General features: G+C 46.8%; 1 protein-coding gene across 1 annotated transcript in view; it reads left to right on the top strand.

The window, feature by feature from the left end:
* The first annotated feature begins 6,726 nt into the window (after positions 1–6,726).
* Positions 6,727–23,283, top strand: part of FAM20C (FAM20C golgi associated secretory pathway kinase) — a 58,084-nt gene continuing 41,527 nt past the window's right edge. Inside the window, exons 1-3 of the mRNA XM_036392345.2 lie at positions 6,727–8,357; positions 10,134–10,309; positions 19,250–19,328. Coding sequence (XP_036248238.1) covers positions 7,831–8,357; positions 10,134–10,309; positions 19,250–19,328 — 782 coding nt within the window. The 5' untranslated portion in view covers positions 6,727–7,830. The remainder of the gene's footprint in view (positions 8,358–10,133; positions 10,310–19,249; positions 19,329–23,283) is intronic.

Below are 23,283 nucleotides of genomic sequence, written 5' to 3'. Positions count from 1 at the left end.
AAAAGGGATACAGAAAAACAAACTTGCCCCCAGCACCCTGCCACATTCCCAAACTCATAGATCATCCCTCCCCCATAACAGCACAACAAGGGCTACACACCTCCAACCTTCAACAGCAAACGCAAAATAGCCACAACTAATTGCTAAAATTTACTATTGCAACATATCAAAAAGAACAATCCAGAAAGTGAGACAGTATTAAAAAAAGCCCTTAGGAAAACAAAACCAGATTAGCACTAGAAGAGCAGAAATCACTGACAGCAAAACAGTTCCAAGAAAACCCATCCTGCTGATGGCAAGGGAGGGAGAAAGACCCTCAAGAAACACCACCTCCCTTGGCAAAATAACAGCAGACTCCCCACAGCTCCATCGAGGCTGAGCCAGCCCTGGCCCTACCCTAATTTGGGCTAGAATGGGTTAATTCTGAGCTCAGGGCTGTGCAGCAGGAGCTGCACACCTGGCACTGGAGCAGCTGCCTCAGCAGGGCTGCAGCAGCAGGGGAATGCCCTGGCACAAGGGGGCAAGGAACAATTCATCAGAAAGGATGCTCCCAGCAAGCCAAGAAAAAAGGACATTGCCAGGTTTAAGGGGCTTCATGACTCAAGGATTCACCCCAAAGCCCAGTGTGTCTGATCTTCCTATAAAGGATATTTTTAGGGTTCTGAATTTCTCATGGGGTTAAAGTTAGGAGTATGAATTATTCTCCAAAGAAGCAAGACCTAAAACACAACCATTTCCCTCCTGTAGTGGCTTTTATTAATAGATCTCAAAATGCTCCAGGGTATCCTTCCCATCAGAGAAGGAGGCAGAACTGAAGCAACTTCTCAGAATCACATTGGCAAGGAGCATCCAAGTTGGGGAGAATCCTGGTGTCTCCCAGAGTAATTCACAGCCTATTAGGATACACTGCCTGGTTGTAAGGCTTTCCCATGAGGGTTTCTATTAGTGTTTTAATTTCTATTTCAGGCTGTCACATGCTTAAAATGTCTTGTGGTTTGCTCTCAATTTCTCAGGTGGCTTTTTTTTAAATGATCTGATTGAAAAATTAGCCATCCAAGAGGAATAAAGCTCAAGTTGAGGTGTCAAAGCATCCATCCAAAACAAAATTAGACAAAAAAAAAAGAATTCCCAGAAGAGATTCTTCAATATACAATTAAGCTGTTCATATTTCTGTATGCACTCAAATGGGTCCGTGTGTGAGTGCACGCTGCACTAGGCAGAAGCTTTCTGTGTGCATGGGTAGCTTGTTTTAGCAGCAGCATGCATTTTTTCCTGGCATAAATCAGGTAGCTTCCTCAATTTCACTGAAACTGCAAAATTATTTTATGTGTAGTTTAGCAAGCCATGTTTTCTATGCTTTACAACTCAGAAAGTCCACAAGGAACACAGGCTATTTGATCACAATTAATTTTAGAGGAATTAGTTGCTGTAAGAAGATGAAATTATGATAACTCAAGCAGTGCATGCTCTTATGTCATGCACATCAAGATAATTTGTTTTGACTTGGTCTTAGGGATAATTTTTAGATAAGAACACAACCTCCTAATAACTAATTTTCTTTATACCATCCTACCACTCAGGAAGGTAATTTCTCAGCCTCTCTATAATGTAGCTATGTGCAGGATCACTACTCCACTTGAATGCCTGCAGCAAATGTGATCCCTCCACAGGCCCAACCCCATCACTCCAGCAACAACAAGAATTTTGTTCTTGCATGGCCAGGAAGCTCTTTGTTCCAAACAGTGGAAGAATTAAGCATTGTGGCCCAGATCCTCAGCTGATATAATTAGATGGCATTTCATTGAAACCAGGGCCAGCTGATACCAGCTGAGGAGCCAGCCCTTGATCTGCAGCAGCAACAGCTGAGAAGTAACAACCAGGCAGGGAAAAAACAACCTCCTGTTCCACTGCCTTGATAGAATAACCAGCTCAGTGCTTCCAGCAGGTTGGTCAAGAAATCCCTGGGGGTTTAGATCATCCAGAATATTGTATCCCAAATTAAAGAATGGGAACACTCAAAAGGAAAAGGCTGGAGCTGGAAGCTTTGGCTTTCTGAAATCAGTTGAGGCTGGTGATGCATTTCCACACAGAGCCCCCCTTTGCCCTGAGGATCTGACAGGACCAGTCCCTCCTTTCAGCTCTGTTGAGCTCCAGCTTGCAGCTCAGTGCCCCTTCAGGCACCCTTAGCAAAGCCACCTTGGGAAGGAGCAGGTGACCACACTGCCTCTATGGTTTGGGAGTGGAGATTTGCTCAAGATTCATTCCAAAAAATACCAAATACCTAACAAAACCCTGGGCCAGAAGGCAGCCAAAAGAACATTAGTATGCATTATTGAAAAAACACCAGCACACCACTTGAAATGTGTGCTGCTGATTCTTCATACACAGAAAAAGCTGACAGTGAAATCAAGCTTATGGAACCACCTCCTGCTCAGTACCAAGTGTATTCCTCAGCAATAAAAGTGATTTTGGCAGTGTGGGAGGTGAATATGCAGTACCCATCAGAATGCCAGTGTAATCTGTGTTTATAAGGCAAAGCACCAATAAATTAGGTCAGCACATCAGTCTTCAGAGGGAGGAAGGAGAGGGAGAGCAGGAAGAGCACCCTGGGCAGCAAGGCCACAGGGGCCAGGCAGGGCTTGTGATGCCCTCAGGACTTCCAGCATCACAGACAGAGGCTCTCAGGAAGGAAAATCCATTTTGCCATTAGAAGTAACAATAAAAATATTACACTGATTCAAAATGTGCAGTCAGGCCTGACTTACAGCTTGCCCTGCTGCATTCAGGCTTTACATCAGAAGGCTGTAAACCGTTATAGCAGAAAATAATAGCTGGGTATGTTTGCTCACCCCAAACCATGTTTCATTTGTTCACCTGAACACACTGCCACCAACACTGACCATTGTCACTGCTCAGCGAGGCAGGCAGGCAAAAATGGGGAAAATAAACATCTACCCAGATTTCAGCAGCAGATAAGGTATTAATTCATGCACAGAACAATGAAGAAATGCCAGGACATACGACAGTAACCCCTCATGAATTCTTGATTGTATTATCAAATAAAAGCAATGGTAGAACATGCAAAGAAGTGCTGAATGCCAGTTTGTAATACCAAATTAGGAGCCTGTTAGATCCAAAGCAATCCTGGCTTGTGATTGTAGCAATTCAATGTGAAATTCCCAATAACATTCAAGTACTTCAATAAAAGAGAGGAAAGATTTTAATTCAATGACCAAAAATAAGAGTTGATGTGAATGACTTGATTTCATTTGTATTATTGAAATGAGCTGTATGCAATGACTTATTGATGTCATAATATTCCATTAGGAACTTATTATTTTCTTGTTTACATAATGCCAGCAATTACAGGGGTAATGCTGGTCCAACACACAGCACAGCAGAAATAGAAAGCTCTTTGCCATGTACTGGAATTCCATATGAAGGTGTAGAGTTTAGTGAAGGAGAAATATTTAAATATTCCTTATTAAGACCAAGTTAACTTGGAAAACTAAATGATAAACAACTATCTTCTAACAGCTGTCCAAATCAGGCATGATTACAAAGACCCTGTGGCTCTATGCACACAAGTTTGGTACTTAAAAGTCTGTTTGAACAATAATCAGCAGTTACTAAAAATTTTGGGGGTTTTATCAAGTCTTGAAGGCAAATATTTGAAGCCAGAGGAGGTAACTTGCATGCACTTGAACTGGAAGGGAAGGGGCCAGGGCCTCACAGTACATGGGCAGGGATGTAGGGACACAAATCCCCATTTCTTCCCTTGCAGCAGAAAAAGGGAGCACTTCTCTAGCAGGGGTGGATCACTGACCCCCAGATCCCAGCACAAGAGCAAACTCCTGCACCAAGCCCACACTTGCCCAGGGCCAGCAATGAGGTTGTCCTGGGAGGCTGCACCAGCCTTGGAATACCTCAGACCTGGTCCCTGAGCCTGCCTGTCACCTGGCACCCAATTTCCAGGCTATCCTGACCTGCAGCCCACTCCTGACTTCTCCCAGTGGTTTCACACAGCAACAATCTGTGGTTTCCTGACCACAGCCACCTCAGCCCTCCCAGCCCAGCAGGTCCTTCCATTCCCATCTCCCTGGCCAGAACCCCAGGCTCTCTGCCAGCCCCGTGGAATGCAAATGTGAGGTTGGCAGTAATTCTGTGTCCCCAAAGAGATGATTTACAGAGGTGAGAGGGCACAGTGACTCCAGGACAGGAGCAGGGCTGTGCTCTTGCACATGGGAAAGGGCTGTAAAAAACAGGTGGGCTGGCATCCTCCCTGTGTGATGGGACACAGGGGGAACCCACAGGGGTTTGGGAAGGGCCAGCTGAGCTCTGGCTTCATTCCCTGGGCTTCACCAATCAGCACAGCTGGGAGGCACAGAGGGGCTGGAACACACTGCTGGTGCTGATCCTTACCAGCCTTCAGGACAGGGGAAGAAAGGCTCAGAGAACAAGGAACTATGCATTTCCCATCATCCAAAGCAAAGCTGCAGGCTCACTCTCTGCCAGAGTTCACCAGCTGGCCAGAGCACCTCATTTCACAGATGACCAATCAGTGGCTGAAGGCGTTTGTAGATACTGAAGTTGAGAAACAAATGCAGAGACACAAGGCAGCTCTTTTACTCTTTTATTCACATCTCTGGGGCACTTTGGTCCAGGCAAAACTTGCACACAAAGGCCAGTTACAGAAGAGAAGACAGTACATCTACCAATCTCACATCCTGAGATAAAACCCAAGTGTTGAAAAGGCTCAAGGAATAAACAGCTTGTGGAAGACTGGGAGATTCAGTTTACAGGCAAACACAATTGAGATGAAACCATACTTAACTCAATAGCCAATATGCACTAAAGGTCACACTGATGAAACAAAAACATGTTGTTTAGAGGAATTAGTTACTTTTTCACAGTGTTGTCATTTTCACCTCTTGAAAGTCATGTAATTAACTACATCTAGTTGCTTGCATTGTATTTCAAAGCCAGTCTCCTTTTCATTACATAGCTCTTACACAAGGAGTTACAACATGTTTGACACAATGTTCTTTCACTGTGAAGTAAATTAAAACAATTTTAACTTAAAAAACTCATTTAAGTAATTTGCAACTTTCTCCTCAGACCTGTTTAGTTTCACCCTCATCTAACACCACAGGCCTTAATTTTAGTAGGTCCAACACTAAGAAAATGTAGCCAAAATTTGCAACTCACAAATTCTACTGTGCCTCGTTAAAGGAGATAATGTGTTATTTTATCTCTCCTCACTTGAAGTGCTGCAAACAGCTCCCCCAGAACTCCTTAAAAAACCACAGTAGAGTGTAACTTAAGTGATACACAGGGAACCACTTACCCTGCACTCACCCCTCGCTGCCTTCTGCTGCCCTCCTCCATCAGCCAAGTAGTCAATGTCCAGACAGCCTTTGTCAAGCTGATCTTGGTGAAAAAAAGTGAGAAAAGACAGAAAGCCTTGCTTCTGGCTCTGTAGCAAAATGTTTTTCTGTGACTGAGTGCACCTGTACTTGAAGGATCCAGCTGTACCTCTGAACCCTGGGACCACAAGGTCTCTCTAGGACAGCAACTTTTGTCTCTACACAAAGGTGCAGAGCAGTCCATAGGATCATGGTCCTGTTAGGTTTTGTTTTTTGGGGTTTTTTTGGGTTTTTTTTGGTTCATCAATCTGTTTTTCCTGCTGGAAAGTCAGTGATTTCCCTTGTGCAAAACAGGGTGACACTGTAACACTGCGCTGCTTCAGAGGAGTGCAAAACACGGGGCTCTGCAGAAGTGCCAGTAAGGGAACAGTGCTGGATGGAGGAAAGACTTTTTGAGGAAAGCAAATACTTCGATGTGGTTTAATGCAGGGGAAAACGGACTGCCACATTCAGCATTGAGATGATTCTGTGGAAAGGTGGTGGTGGGTCGGGGTAAGCACTTCATCTTTCTCAGTCCTCCTACAGCCCAACTCAGCAGCTGTTGGAGCCCTGCTATGGACCACAGAATCCAGGGCAACGCTGGCCAAAGACAGAAATCTGAGTTCCTGCCTGATTCTGCCACTTCTGGACATCCCTGCCTGATCACCTGAAGAGCCAGGAACAGCTCGTTCCTTCCTCCAGAGTGCCCTCGCTGTCGGACCGCTGCCAGCAGCACCTCCGGGCTGCGCTGGCCCCACGGCCACCCCTCCATCAGCCCGCTGGGCCGCCGGGCACGGAAGCAGCCGGAGGGAGGGCAGCTCTCTGCCGGGTTATCGGGTTATCACCCCCGCGGGATCTCGGCTTGGACAGAGAGGGGCAGCGGAGCCCGGGCTGCCCTTGCCGGGCGGGGCCCGAGCGCAGCGGGCAATGCGCCACTGGCGGTGCCAGCCCGGGCACACACACACACACAGACAGACACACAGACAGACACACACCCCGCGCTGCTGCCGCTTCGCTCTGCTGTTCCTGCCGATTCCTCTCTCCTCTACCGCTTCTCTTCTTTTCCCCTTTATATTTTTATTTTTTTTTCCCCCCAAACCTTTGTGGAACAGACGCCCTCTCCTTGCCCCAGTTGGAGCTGCAGTAGAATGAAAAGGGGGGGTGGGAGGGAGGGAGGGAGGAGAGGAGGGAAAAAAACCCTCTTTTGGTTGAGGTTTTCCTGTTACTATCACTGTAGCGTTTATTTAGCCAATCTCCTAACTATGACGTGAGGAAGGCAGGAATCATGGCTCGCTCATAATATTTAACACACCCACTGAAAGCTGGAGCTGCAGAGCTACTAGTCCAACCAGTCTCCAGAATTCAGTGTGGCTGAAAGAGGTTTTCACTCTGCACCTGCCAAAGATCTCTCCCCCTTTTCCTTCTCTCCCCCCTTCTCTCTTCCATTCTCTCTCTCTTTAAAAGAAAGATCTGTAAGACCCAGCAGAGATCAAAGACCTCTTCGCTAAAAAGAACCTCTACTGATTTATATTAGTTTCTTTCCTCTAATCCTTCCTTCTCCCCCCTCTTTTTTTTTTTTTTTCTCCTGTGCCATATTTAACCTTTATGTTGCAGTTGTGCCATCAGACAGTTTTGCAGCCAAAAAAAAACAACCCAAGCCAAAGCACAAGCCCAGCTCGGATACAGCAGCCACCCAGACTCGATCTCAGTTGAACTTACTAATCTCTCCCAAGCACTGGACGCGATGGATGAAGAAACTGGAACCGCTCTAAGAAAATGATTTTCCAGCCAATGTTCTTAAAGAGTCTGAGAGAAGAGAGGGAGCGAGAGAGAGCGGGGAGCGCTTCTGCTGCATCACTGCTCAAATCCAAGGGAAAGGAGTCAGCGTTTCCAGCACAGCCAAATATTATGGATGATTTTTTTTCTTCTGTCGCCTTTCTGCACAGGTTTTCTTAATATTTTTCTTTTCCCCCTCCTCCTCCCCATTTTTGTTTAATTTTATTTAATCAGCGCCTGTGTCTGATGCCGGTTTCTCTCCGAGAGCCAGTTTTCCCTGTTTGTTGTGATCCCTGTAATAAAAAGAGGGAGAAATCGTGAACAGATGGCTTTCTATATTACCATGCCGCTGGCATTGTTTTCCTGTTGATTTTAAAGGCTCGGTCCGGAGCTCCTTTTTTTTTTTTTTTTTAATTTTTTTTTCCCTTTTATATTTTTTTTTCCCTCCCCCTCCCAAGTTCTTGATGATACTGAGACATGAGGACCTATCGGGTTTAGCCTGCTTATTTCCCGGCGCCTATGGAGGTAACTTTATTGACTTGATCGCTCGCTTCCCGACCCGAGAGGAGCACGCCGGAGCCCCGGGGGGGCTCTGTCCGCCGCCTCCCCTCCCTCCCCCTGCCCCGGTAATTCATCAGCCGCCCCGGCCATGAAAATGCTCCTGGTCCGCAAGTTCCGGGTGCTGATCCTGATGGTTTTCCTCGTCGCCTGCACCATGCACATCATGATCGACCTGCTGCCGCGCCTGGAGCGCCGCGGCCCCGAGGGCCGCCCGGGCTGCTCCTGCCCGCCGCCCGCGGCCGCGCCGCCCCGCGCCGCCGCTCCGCGCTGGCCCAGCAAGCACACGCTGCGGATCCTGCAGGACTTCAGCGCCGAGCCGGCCTCCAACCTCTCGTCGCAGTCGCGGGAGGCGGCGGCGGAGCGGGCGGCGGGCGGCGGCGCGGGCGGCGCGGGCGGCGGGGGCGCGGCGGCGGCGGCGGCGGGGAGGGCGCGGCGCTTGATCGGCCCCGGGGCGCCGCGCCCGCCGCCCCCCGCCGGCAACGCCGCCCCGCTGGCCGCGCTCTTCGAGCACCCGCTGTACCGCGCCGCCCTGCCCCCGCTGGCCGACGGCGACCTCCTCTTCAATGTCAACAGCGACATCAGGTTCAACCCGCGGGCGGCCGAGCAGCCCGAGTGGTGAGTGGGAGCGGGACGGGCGGGGTGGGGACGCGGCGTGTCCCCCTTCCGTGGGAATGCGGGCTTTAGGGTGTCGTGGTTCTAGGGTGGAAGCGGGCAGAGGGGTTTCGGGGTCACCGGGAAAAAGAGCAACCGTTCGCATGCTCGCCCGGTCGTGTTCCTTCGGAAAATAAATGCCCTGAAATACAGAATAAACACGGAGCGTTTCGGGGTCACCGGGAAAAAGAGCAACTGTTCGCAGGCTCGCCCGGTCGTGCTCATTCGGAAAATAAATGCCCTGAAATACAGAATAAACACGGGAGCACGGGAAGGCTGGAGCGCTGAGGCCAAGGGGTCAGTCTGCCCCATCTGCAGCTGCAGCCGAGGAAGATGCTGCCAGAAGAACGGTGTGAGGAAGAGGGTGAGCTCACAGCGAGCCTTCCTCTCCAGCACCTTCCCAATTTCCCACCCAGAGGTGTAGGGGCTGAGCAGTGAGGTCAGACAGTAATACTTAAACTTTTCTCCAAAGCAGGCTCTAGTGCAACAAAGGCATTCATCCTGGCAGGTATTTCCGCTTTCAGGATCTGATCTGTGCTACATTTTTCATCCTCAATTAATTCCCAGTGCCCTGCACCTCCGCTGCTCTCCAGCCTTCAAAGCAGTCAGTTGCCTCTGTGAATCGTATGCCCTGCTGGCTCCTAAGAAATGCTGAGAAATTCAATGACTGAAAAATCAAAAGGGTTGTCTAATACAACAGCACCCTCTTCCAAACACACTGACATTGTAATGTTTAAACAGCTGCATTGTACCGTGCAAAAGCTCTGTCAAGCTGCAGAGCAGCCAGCATGATCTAAACCTTTAGAAAGAGAGGATAAATAATTCTGATTTCCGCCCTATGAGCATGTGAATTGTCGAGGCCCGTTCCATCTAATAATCCTAACTGACTGTGAAGGGAAATAACCTGGAAAGTTTTGGGTTCTCTGAAAGAAAAAGAAAAAAAAAAAAAGTCACAAATGCCTGAACATCTGGAGATGACTGTAAACACAGAGAACTCTGGATCAAAATATGGGTTAGTCTGTTCAGTAGGCGAAGAGTGAAATCAACATGATATCCACAATGCAGCTGCCTGTTGTACATATTTTCCTTAGTGGCTGCAGCCAAGATTCACAGAACTAAAGTGAATTTCAGAAGGTAGAGATCATTTTAGTTAATTCTTTGCTGTAGTAGGTTCTTACTGCTCGGGAAGGGGCAAGATCAGTCAATTCTTCTTTAGCAGCCAGTTCAGAGTGATGTAGTTTCTCTCATTTTCCCTCTTTAAGAGGAGGAGGAGTGGGTGCATTGGGCACCACAACTCAGGTTCTGCTGAAATCTTGCTTTTCTGCCCCATGTCCCTGTAAAAAAAGGTTCAGGATGACGCTAATATTTGAGTCAGACCTGTAAAAGCTGTGTGCAGCATAATGCAACCTAAACACAAGGTAAAACTTGAGCTCTGTGTTTCTGCTACAGAAGGGCCTCTGCCAATGCTCAGTGATGCTTCTCTGAGTTTTGCTCCTGACTTTCATGGGTGTTAAGTCAGGCAGGATGAGGGGAAGTGGGAATCCATCTCCCCACTGGCCCCAGGTGAGAAAAGGCTCCTGGTGCAGGGAGGAACACGGGATCTCTCTCCCTTCTGCGGGGCTTTGCCTTTCCAAGTTGTCACATTTTGAAACCCTGTTTCTTGATGAGTGCTACAAACTGTAACATTATTTCTTTCTCCTCAACTTTGGTTTTTTTTTGGTTTTTTTTTTTTGGTGGTAGGCAAAATGAAGACCATCATGAAGAATTTTTGCCAACTGGAGAGACCTCCATAGACTCCTACCCAAACTGGTTAAAATTCCACATTGGCATTAATCGGTACGAGCTGTATTCCAGACATAATCCTGCAATTGAGGCTTTACTACAAGACCTTGTCTCCCAAAAGATAACCAGTGTTGGTATGTTTGGATATATGTTATTTTTTTATCATTATTTGCTCTTTGTTCAGGATGTCACTGCTGTTTGAGTATTAATATTTTGCATGGCTTCTCTCCAGCATCCCTGCAACTTTGCTTTCTGACTTCCCTGCTCATTTTCCCTGCTAAACATAAAGCGATGATTCCAGCTCTGTATTACTGTATTACCTGAATAATTGCCAAGTCTGCCAGCAAGACAAACCCCATTGGTGTCAGAGATCCTTTAGTCACGACCAGGCTGAAAGTGCCCTCTTCAGTTATTTAAAATAAATACGCTGACAAAAAAAAAAAAAAAAAAAAAAAAAAAGGGGAGGATGGCAGAAAGCAGACAGCATCTTGCACGAGCTAGATTTGCATTGCTGGCTGATTATTATTTAAAAGGCTGTGCCTGGCAGCCCTGCCTTGCCAAGGGAGGAGAGGCTGCCCTGCAGCCCCGCTGCGGTGGCACCGCGGGCTCTGCGGCTGCAGGAGCTGCAGCTTCCCCAGGCATGGCAGGGAGCCCCAGGCAGGGCAGCCTCCTGCTGAGCAGGGCTCAGATCTGTTTGCTCTGCCTCTAAATCCTCAACAGGGATGTGCCCATGTCAGCCTGTGGCTCTGGTTAAACAATGTGACACCGTTCGGGGCTTTTCTGCAGGGTTGTTTAATGGCAACGTGTGTCTTCTTGAATTTGGCTGGGTAGCTGCACAGGGAAAGAAATGTCACAACCTCAGATGAAAGCCCTGGGATACTAAACAAGTGCACACCCCGTGGTTTCCAGAGGCAGGGAGTTGCAGCACAGGCAGTGGTTTCCATCCACCAGGCAGAAAATGGAGTTACTTGTGCTGACCACAAAGTTGCAAAGTCCCTTTCAGAGGGATGAAATAGCAGGAGCTCTGTGAAAGTGCTGATGGTGTGTTGGCACCGTGGGATGAGGTCAGCAGGTCTTTAACCCTGCAAGGCAAAAATTCCCCTGGCTTCAGCAGGAAATGGTCTGGGCAAGAATAGCTCAAGCAGCCCTAAGGTTTACAGTTTCCATTGTGTGAATCACAGCAGCTGCTGAGCAGGAATAAAGGAGATCCTTGGTCATCAGGAGTGGGCTGATTTAGCTGGTTGGGATGGAGTAGGTGTAAAATGCTGGATGCCACAGGAGACCTTCAGCCCAGTGAATCTTGGCTGTGCTCAGTGCAAGGCTCTGCTGGAGCAGCACTTTGAATAAAGCAGTTTGTGGTACCCAGGTGCCATCCCACATGTGGCATTCAAGGGTCCGGTGGACTTGTAGCTCAGGAAAGAGGACAAACACAGGCTTGTTTATTAACCTGTGATGGGTTTTCTGTCCCCAAAAGCCTGGATCAGATTCATTAAGGGGGTTATATTTGCCCATTAAAGCATGTGTTTTCCCTCCCCAGCTCAGAGGTGACACTGCAGGTAGCAGCAGGCTGTCCATGCTCCTCTGGCCTGCACTGGAGGGTGATGAGGGCACTGTATGGACACAGCCTGAGTGATTTTCTCCAGGACAGCCCTCCCTTTTCCTGACCTCGCCACTCAGTACCCACCAGTTTTTGGAATATTCATGGCACATGCAAATGGGGATTGAGTCAGCCCTTGGTAACAAGTGTGTGAACATTGCTCCTTGGGCACATCCACTGGGGAGGGACAGATGCAGTCTGTGCCCATCCCTGTCCCCACAGAGAGCAGTGCCCAGGCTGTCCCCTGAGGGGCAGAGGTGAAGCCCAGCAGTCTCATCCCTTGAGGTCTGCACAAAGAGCAGTGGCTGCAGCAGTTTGTGCCACATAGCTGCTGAGTATTGATCTTTGCTCACCTCCCCAGCAGTCCAGAGCTCAGCTGCAGTGTCTGTGCAGGAGGAGAGGTCTGCAGCAAACCCAGCAGTGCTTGAGCCATGGAGTCTGTCCATCCTGCAGAGCAGGGGGTGGCTGAGGTGCATTAGGGACATAGAAGCTGGTGGGAAAAAAAGAGAGGAACAAGCAAAAATAGTAGTTCAGTGTTCACTCTTCACTTGATCTTCTGGGCTTGGTGTTCACTTGTGTTTCTGGGCACGTGGCTTCACCTCTCTCTGCTTCAGCTGGCCTAGCAGCAAAGAATTATTACCATAAAAATGGGAGTGAGATCCTGACCCTGGTGACGTCAGTGGAAGTTTTTGCCATTGACTTCCCTGGGGCCATGATTTCACCTAATGTGTCATACAGATGTATCATGGGGTTTCCATTAATTCTGATTTTGATGGAGCTTTCTGATCAATGGGGGGAAAGGGCCATGGGAGCACAGAGGAAGATTTATGGTTGCTATTAGCAAGTCCCTTTGGGATTGTCTCTGTTAATGTTTGAACAAGGCTCTTAAGGGCATGGTAGGGCCTCTTATGCCTCTAACAAAAACACAGAGCCATGGTTTCTAGCAATGAATCAGGATAATTTCCATAAATTAAACCACGAGGTGTGTTTGGTATTGTTGTTGGCCGCTATGGGAACTGACAGGGAATGATTCCTACACATAAATCCCAGTCTAAAATCAAGTATATGGAAATGGAAGGGGACTTTTGCCAATATAGAGATGCCAGGATCTGAGTTTTGGTGTTAGCATACACTGCCTGACCCTGTGGGGATCCAGGAGCTTTGTCAGCTTGCAAAGAAAGAAAGAGCATATTGCTAATACACAATTTAAAATTATTTTTTGCACAATGCAACTTCTCTTATGTTGCAAATTCTTTGGATGTTTAAAAATACATGTTTTAAAGTAATTCCTGCCAGTTTTCAGCTTTACTGCAGAGCAGCAGAGGGATTCAAAAACATGTAAGCTGATTAATAAAGAGTAATATATTTGACCAAAGGACATTTATAGGGCTGTTACATTCTTTGCATATTCCTGCTTATCTTCTAATTAGCCTTGGGTTTTTTTTTCCTTATGGTCAATTTTTGCTGGTTTGTTTTATTTCTTTTCAAGGCAGCTGGAAAGATGTCAAGTTAGGAGTATAAAATAAATTGAAACCTTGATAATGCCTGGTCTTCAGGCTCCTTTTAGCAAGCAGGACAATTAAATATACAGGGTTACATGCATTAGGTGAAATGGGATATGGCTTTATCCAGTTTCTTCCCAGTGTTCAGATTTACTCTGGCTCTAATAGAATTAGATGATTTGCCTGATACCTGCAGTAATTAGATCCAAGCTGCAGCAAAGCAGCATTCTTGGCCACGCTGTGATTTCTCTGCTCACCCTGTATTATTTCTGGGTGAGAGTGGGGAGCAGACTGATCCCCCACATCTGCCAGGACCACTCACATCACTCTGCCATGTGCAGTGGTATTTTGAAATGAAAACGGTGACAGAAGCAATTCCCAGGAGCAGGGAGCACCAAGGTGACATTTTCTTGATGTTAAAGTTTAAATGGAACAAATCCCTGGATGGGAGGGAGCATCCCATCCCATCCAGCTCCCACAGTGACACCTAGAGCTGGCCTGGGAAAGGACAGGGTTACCCGGGCCTGGGCTGGGCATCTTTCTGTGCCCTGCATCTATATATACACATATTTCCTATTCATTTTGTTCAGCATAAAGGGATAGCTCTTAATTTGATTTAATTCACCGAAAATTTCCTCTTGCCATAAATAGGAGCCTACAGAGAATTGTTTTTCCACTGAGCACTGAAGCCTGGCTTTCAGAAGCACATGCACAGGGCAATTGCACATTTCCTTTGCCTTTCATAGCTGCTTATTGCGTGCATAAATAACCATAGTTAGCTATTTTCTTGCATATTTACAAGATGTCTGTGCATAATTGTGGCAGCACTATCAGCAGCTTAGCACCAGCTCTGGCATGGGCCATTGGAGGGACACTGTGGGCTTGGTCTGGCTGTGCAGAGGAGATTCCCTGGGAGCAGAATAGGCTTTGTAATTCCTCTGAGGAGCTGGGGCTTATCTTTTGATTCTTTAATTCTGTGGTTGTAAAGAGAGCTGACTACCTGTCTGAGGTAATTTGTGAATCTGTGATGCCTTCAGTTTGTGCAGGCAGTAATTAGAAAGCAAGTGTGTGAGATTACTCACACTGGGAATAAAAGCTGCAATTACCTGAGGTGGACTCTGCTTCAAGGCAGGGAAAGAAAAGAGAAAAGGGAATGATAAGACTCTAAATATTGAACATAAATTCTGGCTCAAAAGAAAATCGTGAACATCTCATCCAAGGGAAAGGAAGAAGTGCTTTTGAGAACTTGTGAAAAACAATGAAATGTAGCATCTTTGATTTACTGAGTAAGGAAACAATGAATCTGCCAAAGTCAACAGATTGATTTAATGTACAATTCCTGATGAAAGGAGGAGACTTAAAATGTGCAGCAAGGCCTCAGAATAATTTCACAGATCTCTTCCCCTGCAGAAATCTTTCACTTTCTTGACTAAAAGTCCAAAAAGTCCTTTCAAAACAAGTTGGCAGAATTGGCCGAGCAAGGACAAACTAAGAGATGATGAGGGCCTGAATTTATTTTTAAATATGTTCTTTACAGCTTGTACAGGGCCATGTCTCCAGCCTGGGGCAGAGCATTACTTGTTAAAGCCAATCAACATGTTTATGTTAGATTTAAGCTTGATCTATAAATAGGAATCCAAAATGGATCTGAGCATCCTCTGTTTCAGATGTGAACTGCATCCCAGGCTGTGACTGTATCTCACTTCTCAGGCATTAGCTCTGCATAATTAAATACATTTTAAAATGTTTGTTGGACGCTGACCAAAAGAATCAGGAAAAGTTCAGAGATCCTGTTGGGACTCTCTCTCTCCATCAGAAAACCATATGGTTTGGACAGGCTGGTAGCATCAGGGCTGTCATGGAGCAAAGCAGAGGAGCTAGAAAGCCAGAGCAGTTGGAATCCCAAATCCCTTTGGGACAAATCCCACTGCTGCAGAGAACTGATCCTGCAGCACTGTCAGTGCCAGGCAGTAGCCAGGAACCCTGTAGCATACAGCTTGAGAAGATGAGAGATGATAGCTGAGACTCCTTTTGTATTGGATGGGGTCTCAGGGAGGGAACCCAGGACTTGTGCTGGTGAGGTGACAAGGGGGGGAAGTCACTCATGGCAGGTGGCCATGGCAACAACTCAGGGATGGAAATGGAGTGGGGATTTTTGCAGGCTTGATCCAAAGTCTGTCAGAGAAAACAGAAGGAATCCCCCCAGTTTCACTAATCTTTGGACAAGACTCTAATCCCAAACACTCAAGCAAAAAGATATCTCAGGAAATTTTTTCCAAAGCCTCCTGAAGTCAGGAAGATTTCTGATCACACCCTAGAGCCCTTACACTGGGTTAATAGGAAAGGTTAATGCTGCTTTCCATTTCCTTCTACTTTGGAGGGAAAAGAGAGGCTTTGAATTGCCTGAAGATGAAAAGTAATGATGGCATTGGGATTTGTTTTTAGCAGTGTGCCAGTATATCCAGGAGCTGTGTGAGACTTGATTTGAAGTACCTGCTGTGGGCTAGCAGGTTTATAAACCCTTTACAGAGCTGTTTGTGACCTATGGTGTTACAGTATATTAAAATACTTCAAAAAAATAAAAGGTGAATTTAGAGTGTGACTAGTGGTTCCTTTGGAGTCAGCACAGCCTTGTGTTGCAAGGCTTTTGTAAAAATCCCTGGAGCTGCTGATCACAGGTGTGACAGAGTGCAGTGGTGCAGCACCCTGCACTCCTTGGAGAATGGGATGTGCTGCTCCTGGGTGCTGCACATTCTTCAGGAATGGGCCTGTGGGCAGCAGATAAAGGCACCAGGATGACTGGGACAAACCTCTGGAAGATGACAGGCCACAGAGGCCAGAGGGACCTGTTTAACTGAGGTTGGGCAGGAAAGGGAGGAGCACGGCTCCGAAAAGCAGAGGAGAGCCAGTGTGCAGATGTGATGCTAAGTTAGGATAGGACAGGGGAAGTGATCTGACCCAGAGTGGATCATCTCCAGTGACATCTGCTCTTCTCTGGCATTGCCACCCCCAAAATTTGGGCACCCTGGGCTGCTCCAAGGCTGGAGTTTGCAGGTACAGCAAGGTACAGCAAGGTTTGCAGGTACAGCAAGGTCTTGTCGAGCTCAAAGGAACGGTCCAGGCTTAGGTGTTCCCCTCTCTGCAGGGATTACAATGTCAAAATCCAGCCTGGATGTGGAGGGGGGCCTTGCCTCAGCCCCACCCTCAGCACAAATGTGGCTCTGGAAGAGCACACAAGGTGGGAAGAGCTGCAGTGAGTCTGGGGCAATGGGGGAAGCCAAGGTGGAACCCTGGCAATGGGGGAAGCCAAGGGGCAGCTCTGGCATTGGGGGAAGCCAAGGTGGAACTCTGGGGGGAAGCCAAGGGGCAGCTCTGGCATTGGGGGAAGCCAAGGTGCAACTCTGGGGGGAAGCCAAGGGGCAGCTCTGGCAATGGGGGAAGCCAAGGTAGAACTCTGGCAATGGGGGAAGCCAAGGTGGAACTCTGGCAATGGGGGAAGCCAAGGGGCAGCTCTGGCAATGGGGGAAGCCAAGGTGGAACCCTGGCAATGGGGGAAGCCAAGGGGCAGCTCTGGCAATGGGGGAAGCCAAGGTGGAACTCTGGCAATGGGGGAAGCCAAGGGGCAGCTCTGGCATTGGGGGAAGCCAAGGTGGAACCCTGGCAATGGGGGAAGCCAAGGGGCAGCTCTGGCAATGGGGGAAGCCAAGGGGCAGCTCTGGCAATGGGGGAAGCCAAGGGGCAGCTCTGGCAATGGGGGAAGCCAAGGGGCAGCTCTGGCAATGGGTCATTTTCCATGCTCCATGTGTGTTCCACCCTGTCCTGCCCTAAAGCACCATGGGACACAATCCCCACCAGTGTCCCCCTCTGGTTTCAGAGTTCCAAAGCATCAGTGGAGGAGCCAGCAAAACTTGTGTTGAGGTGAGGCTACTGGTGCAAGCAATTAAGGCAATACAATAAGAAGGATCTAAAAAGATGAGGGAGATGCTTTTGTCTTACTTCAGCTCAGTTCCTTCTGACAGGAAACCAGGCTTTTGTGTCTCATGGAAGAATTATTCTGAATTGTTAATCTTCTTCATGCATTTCCCTGCTTGGTGATGACATCTTCACTGTTGAGTTTGGCTGCTAACAAAATCATTATCTGTTGAGTGGCTTTAATTAGCTGAGAAACCAGTCCTTTCAGTATCTGAAGCTCTGTGCCTAGAGAAGGGTGTGCTGGAACTCCATTTTTTCCCTTCTTTGCATTGCTGTGATGGCAGGGGGGTTAGATTAGTGGATTTTAAGGTCCTTTCCAACCCAGACCATTCTGTGATTCCATGTTTCTAGCTCCAGCTGCCCACACTAACCAGGGTTGCTTCCAGACTGCACAGATGGTTCCAGGGCACCACAGGCAGGGTTTGGGCTGGAAAGTTTCTGCTTCTCATTGTCCTCAGGCTCTGAGCTGGGCATGAAAAAGCCTTGTGCTCCTCCTGCCCTCAGGTGCAGCTCAACTGACCTGTCCTGCACAGAGGGGGGAGTTTAATCCAGGAAATCTCTCTGCCTCTGCTTTACCTGGTCAGTGCAAATTGCTCAACGCCCTTTAATTTCTAATTATTTATTGGTTCCTTTGGGATAAAGTGGAAAGGCAAGAGAAGGCTGGGATCAGCAAAACAGCAGGAGAGGAGGGATTTTATTCTAGGAGAAGTGTAATTACACTGACCAGATTTGCATAGCATTTTGTTGCAAAAATAGAGGTTACAAGTGCTGAAAGAGAGCTGATGACCTATCAGTGATAAGGCACAGAGATGAGTAATTAAAAAGATGTGCAGCTGATGGCATTGGTTAGAGAAAAAACATGTACAAGCTGTATAGGTGGAACAAGGGCAACCCTCAGCCAGAATTTACAGAGCAAGATAACTTGACATTTATGTAGTTCTCCAGTTGACGTGGCTTTTGTCAGAACTGCAAAGAAAGGGATTGATTATCTGATGATTCCTAGACAGCATCTTTAGAAGACTGACTCATCCACACAGCCCTGCTGGCCTTCCCAGCACAGAGATGCATTTAGGAGCCAGGCTATAGGTCATTTCATTCATTAGGAAGCTTGTGGTTGAGGCAGCAGAAAAGCAGTTGTTTTCTGAAGTATATGTTTATCATTTTTAAGCAGCCTTATCATCAAGTAAAATGCATTTTTATGAATTCTTATATATATTATCTAAAAAATCCTAATTTAAAAAACCCTATAATCCAGCTGTTACTGTGACATTGTCCAAGTGTTTCAGAATGGTATGAATGAGTATCAAATTCCCATTAGCTCCCAGCTGGGAGATGAGCAAAGTCACTGTCCTTGTCACCTTCCTGTGCCCTCCCAGCCAGGCCAGGCTGCTCTGCACAGCTCTGCTCTCATGTATGAACCACCTTGGGATCCCTGGAAGGTGATGGCTGGGCTTGGCTACATTTCCATTGTGCACAGAGGAGGGGAATTTACATATCTCTGCTGCTCAGGAACACTTATTAAAATCACAGCAGAGATCAGAGATTGCTACAGTATCTGCTCATAGTTTTAATTAAGGAGCTGTCTGCTGTGCACTGGGCTGTACATCCCAGCTGCAGCTGTCTCTGAGAGAACCCCATCTCCTTTCCCAGTGTGACTCCCTTGTTAAAAGGGACTCCAAAAGCAAGAGATGGAGAAAACAAGACTCCAATTCTCTGCTCCTATGGGTACTGTTCACCCGGGATGCTTATGGAGCCCATGATGGCCAGAAAAAGGCAAAAAATGGTCAGGAAATACAATCCATGTTTAGCCCTGGTCAGCACTCAAAGCTCTTGCCTGTACTCTGCTGAATAATCTGCTGCCCAGCTGGGATGGCCCTGATCACTCTGATGCCACAGGGCTGAACTGATACAGAGAACAGCAGATATGATTTGGTTTCCAGGAAAATGAGTGTCAGTAGATCCACATGTCTCATTTTAAAGCTCTTTTGTGTTTTCCCCCACAGCAATGAAATCAGGAGGCACCCAGCTGAAGCTGATCATGACATTCCAGAACTATGGACAAGCATTGTTTAAACCAATGAAGTAAGTTTAAAAAGTCTGTGATTTAAAATGTGGAATTGTGGTGGAGCAGCCATTTTCTCAGCTGTTAAATTTTGCTGTAGGATCTCCCAAGGTTAATGTGTCAGGTTCCTGAGCCTTGCTGCTGAGCCTGGAGCTTCAGGGTCTGTTGATCCCTAGTCCTGCTAGGCTGGTCTTGGGAAGAGATGCTGAGGAGGCTTCAGAGACATTACAGTCTTCTCAGGAATGTTCTTCACTCTGATCTCTGTGAAATCTCCTGTCATAAATACAGGATGTTCTCAGCATTTCTATCTTATGTAAACTTATTCCACAGGTCTGAGCTTTATCTAGTGTCAGCGCTCCTCTGGAGCATGGCCAGACAAGAGAGATGATTCAGAACAGCTTTGGGAAGAGCTGAAGAGTATTTGTCTGATAAATTAGAATTTAATCAGTTGATTTATTGTTTTTTGCATTAAAGAGTTGTATTAGTCATTTCACTGAGTCTATGCTGAGTCTGTGAAAATGAGTTTATCCAAGAGTGATACTGCAAGGTAATGACTCTGGAGAGAAAGGGAAGGACTAGGATTATGCAGCCTTGATTTGTGCCTGCCTGGATCCCATTGAGATGAGAGAAGTTATTCAGATACAAAACAGACTCCTGAATCCTGACCTGTATGTTTGTGTTGTAAGAAGGAAAATGACTCTGTGCTTGCTGTAGAGGGTTCAGCAAAGACACCCCAGGCTGCAAAGTGTTTAATGGAGCTATTCAGGATCTGTGTCAAGGATACCACTGGAATCATAAATTCATTTCCTTTTTCTGTTCCCACTGTGGGGAAGTTCAGTTAATTTCCTCTAAGATTATCCATAGAGGACTAAAGTAGCTGAGAATGGGAGGTTTAGAATATGTGTTAGAACTGTAGTGGGGAGCACAGCTCAGGGGGGAGCTGCTGGTTAAAGACTGAGAAATTCCCTGTTCCACAACAGATTTTGCTGTAGATTGACTTCAGACAAGTACAGATTTGACTTGATTTTATTTGACTGCCAGAAGGGTCAAAAAATTGGTCTGACCTTCCTTTGACCCAAGTTTGAGCAGGAGCCCTCCCTATGTGCCTCTATCCTGGGAATCACAAGAAAATCCTGTGAACTTCCAGAGAGTACAAGGCATTTCTGCACAGGCCAAATGCCTCTGTGTCATTTCCCAAATGGCACACAAATCTCTCCATGTTTCTAGGGGATTGCTGGCTGCCTGGGTGAGGCTGGAGGCAGCACAGATGATACTGGCAGCTCAGAGGGAAGGTGGTAGCAGAGAGCATCTGCTCCAGCATCTGCCCTTCCTCTCCCTGTGCTCTCCCTGAGGGCTTAGATCACCAGGGCATGAGCCCATCCCCTTTATCTGCAGGTTTGATGCATACAGGCACAATTCCTAATCATTTCTTGTCCCACAAGAGCTGGGGGATTCAGGCTGCCTTTGAGTATTTGGCAGAGTCGTGGCTGCTCTGTTGGATTTTCACATAGTGTGTGACATCCTCCTTCTACATCTCCTCAGATGCAGATAATCTCAGCCTTTGTCATTGCTATGACATTGTGATCCTGGGAGTGCTAATGAGGTCAAATCAAAATACTGCACAATGCACAGCCCCAGCAAGGTGATGGATGACAACAGAGGTGTAGCCAGGTCCCTGTGTAGAAGCAGTTACTACCACCCACTAGAACAATAACAGAAAATGATCATGTCTTAACCATTCCCTTGGCTTGATTTGAGGGGCAGCAACCCCCTCTTTTCTCACTGCTCTTTGCACTGCATAAACCCCTGGAAGGAGCATTCAGCAGCTGCTTTTCCAGGCAGCACACCTTCCAGGAGCAGCACTGCTGCAATTGTGCTGAGTGTGGCTGAACACATTAGTGATTTGGAATGAGGGCGTTTGCAAGCATTTGTCTTCACTCTGATAACAGGGAACAGGGAGCCAGATGCTCAGCTAGCATAAATCTTCCTAGCTCCTTTGGCATCTGGTCCCACTGGCCTCTTTCTCCACCTTATGGACTGTGGTTGATGAAGTTCTTGGAAAGGTTTGCAGCATCATTTCTTTATACAGAAATAAGCAGCCTAGAATGAAATAAAGAAAATATAAAAACTAAAAAACAGGCTTTAAATCTATGAGACTTATGCTTGTAGGATCTTCTTAAGGCCCTGGACAGTTTCCATGATGTTTTTTGTGCTTCCCCTTTTCTATAGGGTATCCTTTTTGTCCAGCCTCACAAAGCTGGATGTTCCTTCCCAGGACAGGAGGCTGTAGGTAGCTCAGAGACATTTCTGCTCATCAGGGCTGGCAGACAATTTTTTTCTAAGTAGTTTATTTGAGAGCCATAAAATGTCATCCTGATGGCTACTTCTGAGATGAGCTCATTGAAGGAAGCTCTTGGTGGGTACTCAGGTTGTCTCCACCTGGTGCATCACACATTTCACTTGTTTCTGTGTTATCAGCTCCGTGGCTTTTCAAAGCAGCAGAAATCACATTTTTTTTCCTCATGACTTGATAAGCCTCTTCAGACAAGCAGCCTCCTTCCTGAACCCCAGGTAACACAACTATTAGATAGGGCTGAGTGTAGGATTTCAAGCCTGATCCCAAGGAATATTGATAATCCAGAGTTTCCCATCCTGTCTGAGATCTCTATTCTGTAGACATGAGGCCATTCCCAGGCTCTGCTTGGATTTGATCTGCTGGAATTGCCTGGAAAGCTGTTTTTGCCACACAAAGCTGTACTCAGTGTCTTCCAAACTGAATTAATACCTGTTGGAGTGGGATTGCAGCAGATAGCAGAGACCATGCCAGCCCTTCCCTGACACAGCTGGGCATCTGCTCATGGGAGGGGAGCTCTCCAGACCTTTGGCAGTGCCTTCCACAGGGCAGCCACAGCAAAATGTGCTCCCTGGAAAACTGCTGAGCACACTGCAGAGCTCCTCTGACTGGCTCTGCCCTTTCCCAGCCTCCCAATTCCATGCTGAATTTATCCAGGGAGAAAGCCAGCTCCGAAAAGCCCAGGCAGAATTTGGAAATGGGGAAATGAGAATCAGCCTTTGGCATCTTTTGCTCTGTGTCTGACATTAACTGACAGCTCTTCATCTGGTCATTGATTCAGGCTAGTGGAGCAAATGAGGGAAGTGTAGCAGTCAGGGAAATGTGATAGCAGTAAATAAAGCCTGATCAGCTGCAATTATTTTATTTATCCATGGCTCTGCATCTTCATTTCTGAAATAATTGCCCATAAAGTATTGCAGAAGAAGCCAAATCTATTTATAAATCCTATGGCCCAGTAATAATAATTCCAAATGCATGATAGAAAAAGCAAGTATTTGCTAAAACTCCAGGGAAGATTTAATGTATTTGCAATGTATCTTACAGTTAATGTGTACTTTTATTTAGCTCATAACAGTTCAATCATACAAAATTATTACCATATGGGACAGGAAAAAAATAGCAACCTCCCTCCTCCCATGATTAGTGTATCTAACTGTACTAGTACTGTACATACAACATAATAAAATTTATTTCCATGACTGCTGATATCTGCAGTTGCAGCTTTCTGTATGACTTATCAGGTAGGGATGGGTAGAGCCATAAATGTCAAAAGATTTTTGGCTCACTTGTCCAAAAGGAGCATTTGTAGCTTTGTAGTTTTATTTGGTTTCCCTTTGTTTCTGCTGGCTCGTGGAGTTAAATAGCTGGCTCAGCCACAAAACCAACACACAATTTTTTTCCTCCCAAGGCTTTATTCTTGAAGAGGGAAATTCTGCTCCAGCAGAGCCAGCATTAGGATTCCTATTGCACACACTGGTGCCAGGAATTTGAGAGAGGTTTTTACAGTTCCTTATGGAAAAGCCAAATAGGATCAGATAGGAAATTATACCTTGTTATTGGAGTTGTGAGAAAAGCGTCCTGTGGTCTGTGTTTAGGAACGACATCTCTCATTCCCATTTTTA

This window comes from Molothrus ater, chromosome 16 (assembly GCF_012460135.2).
Source record: "Molothrus ater isolate BHLD 08-10-18 breed brown headed cowbird chromosome 16, BPBGC_Mater_1.1, whole genome shotgun sequence".
Classification (NCBI taxonomy): Eukaryota; Metazoa; Chordata; class Aves; order Passeriformes; family Icteridae; genus Molothrus; species Molothrus ater.
Note: the sequence above shows the minus strand (reverse complement) of the source record. Positions and strands in the feature narration are given on the sequence as shown.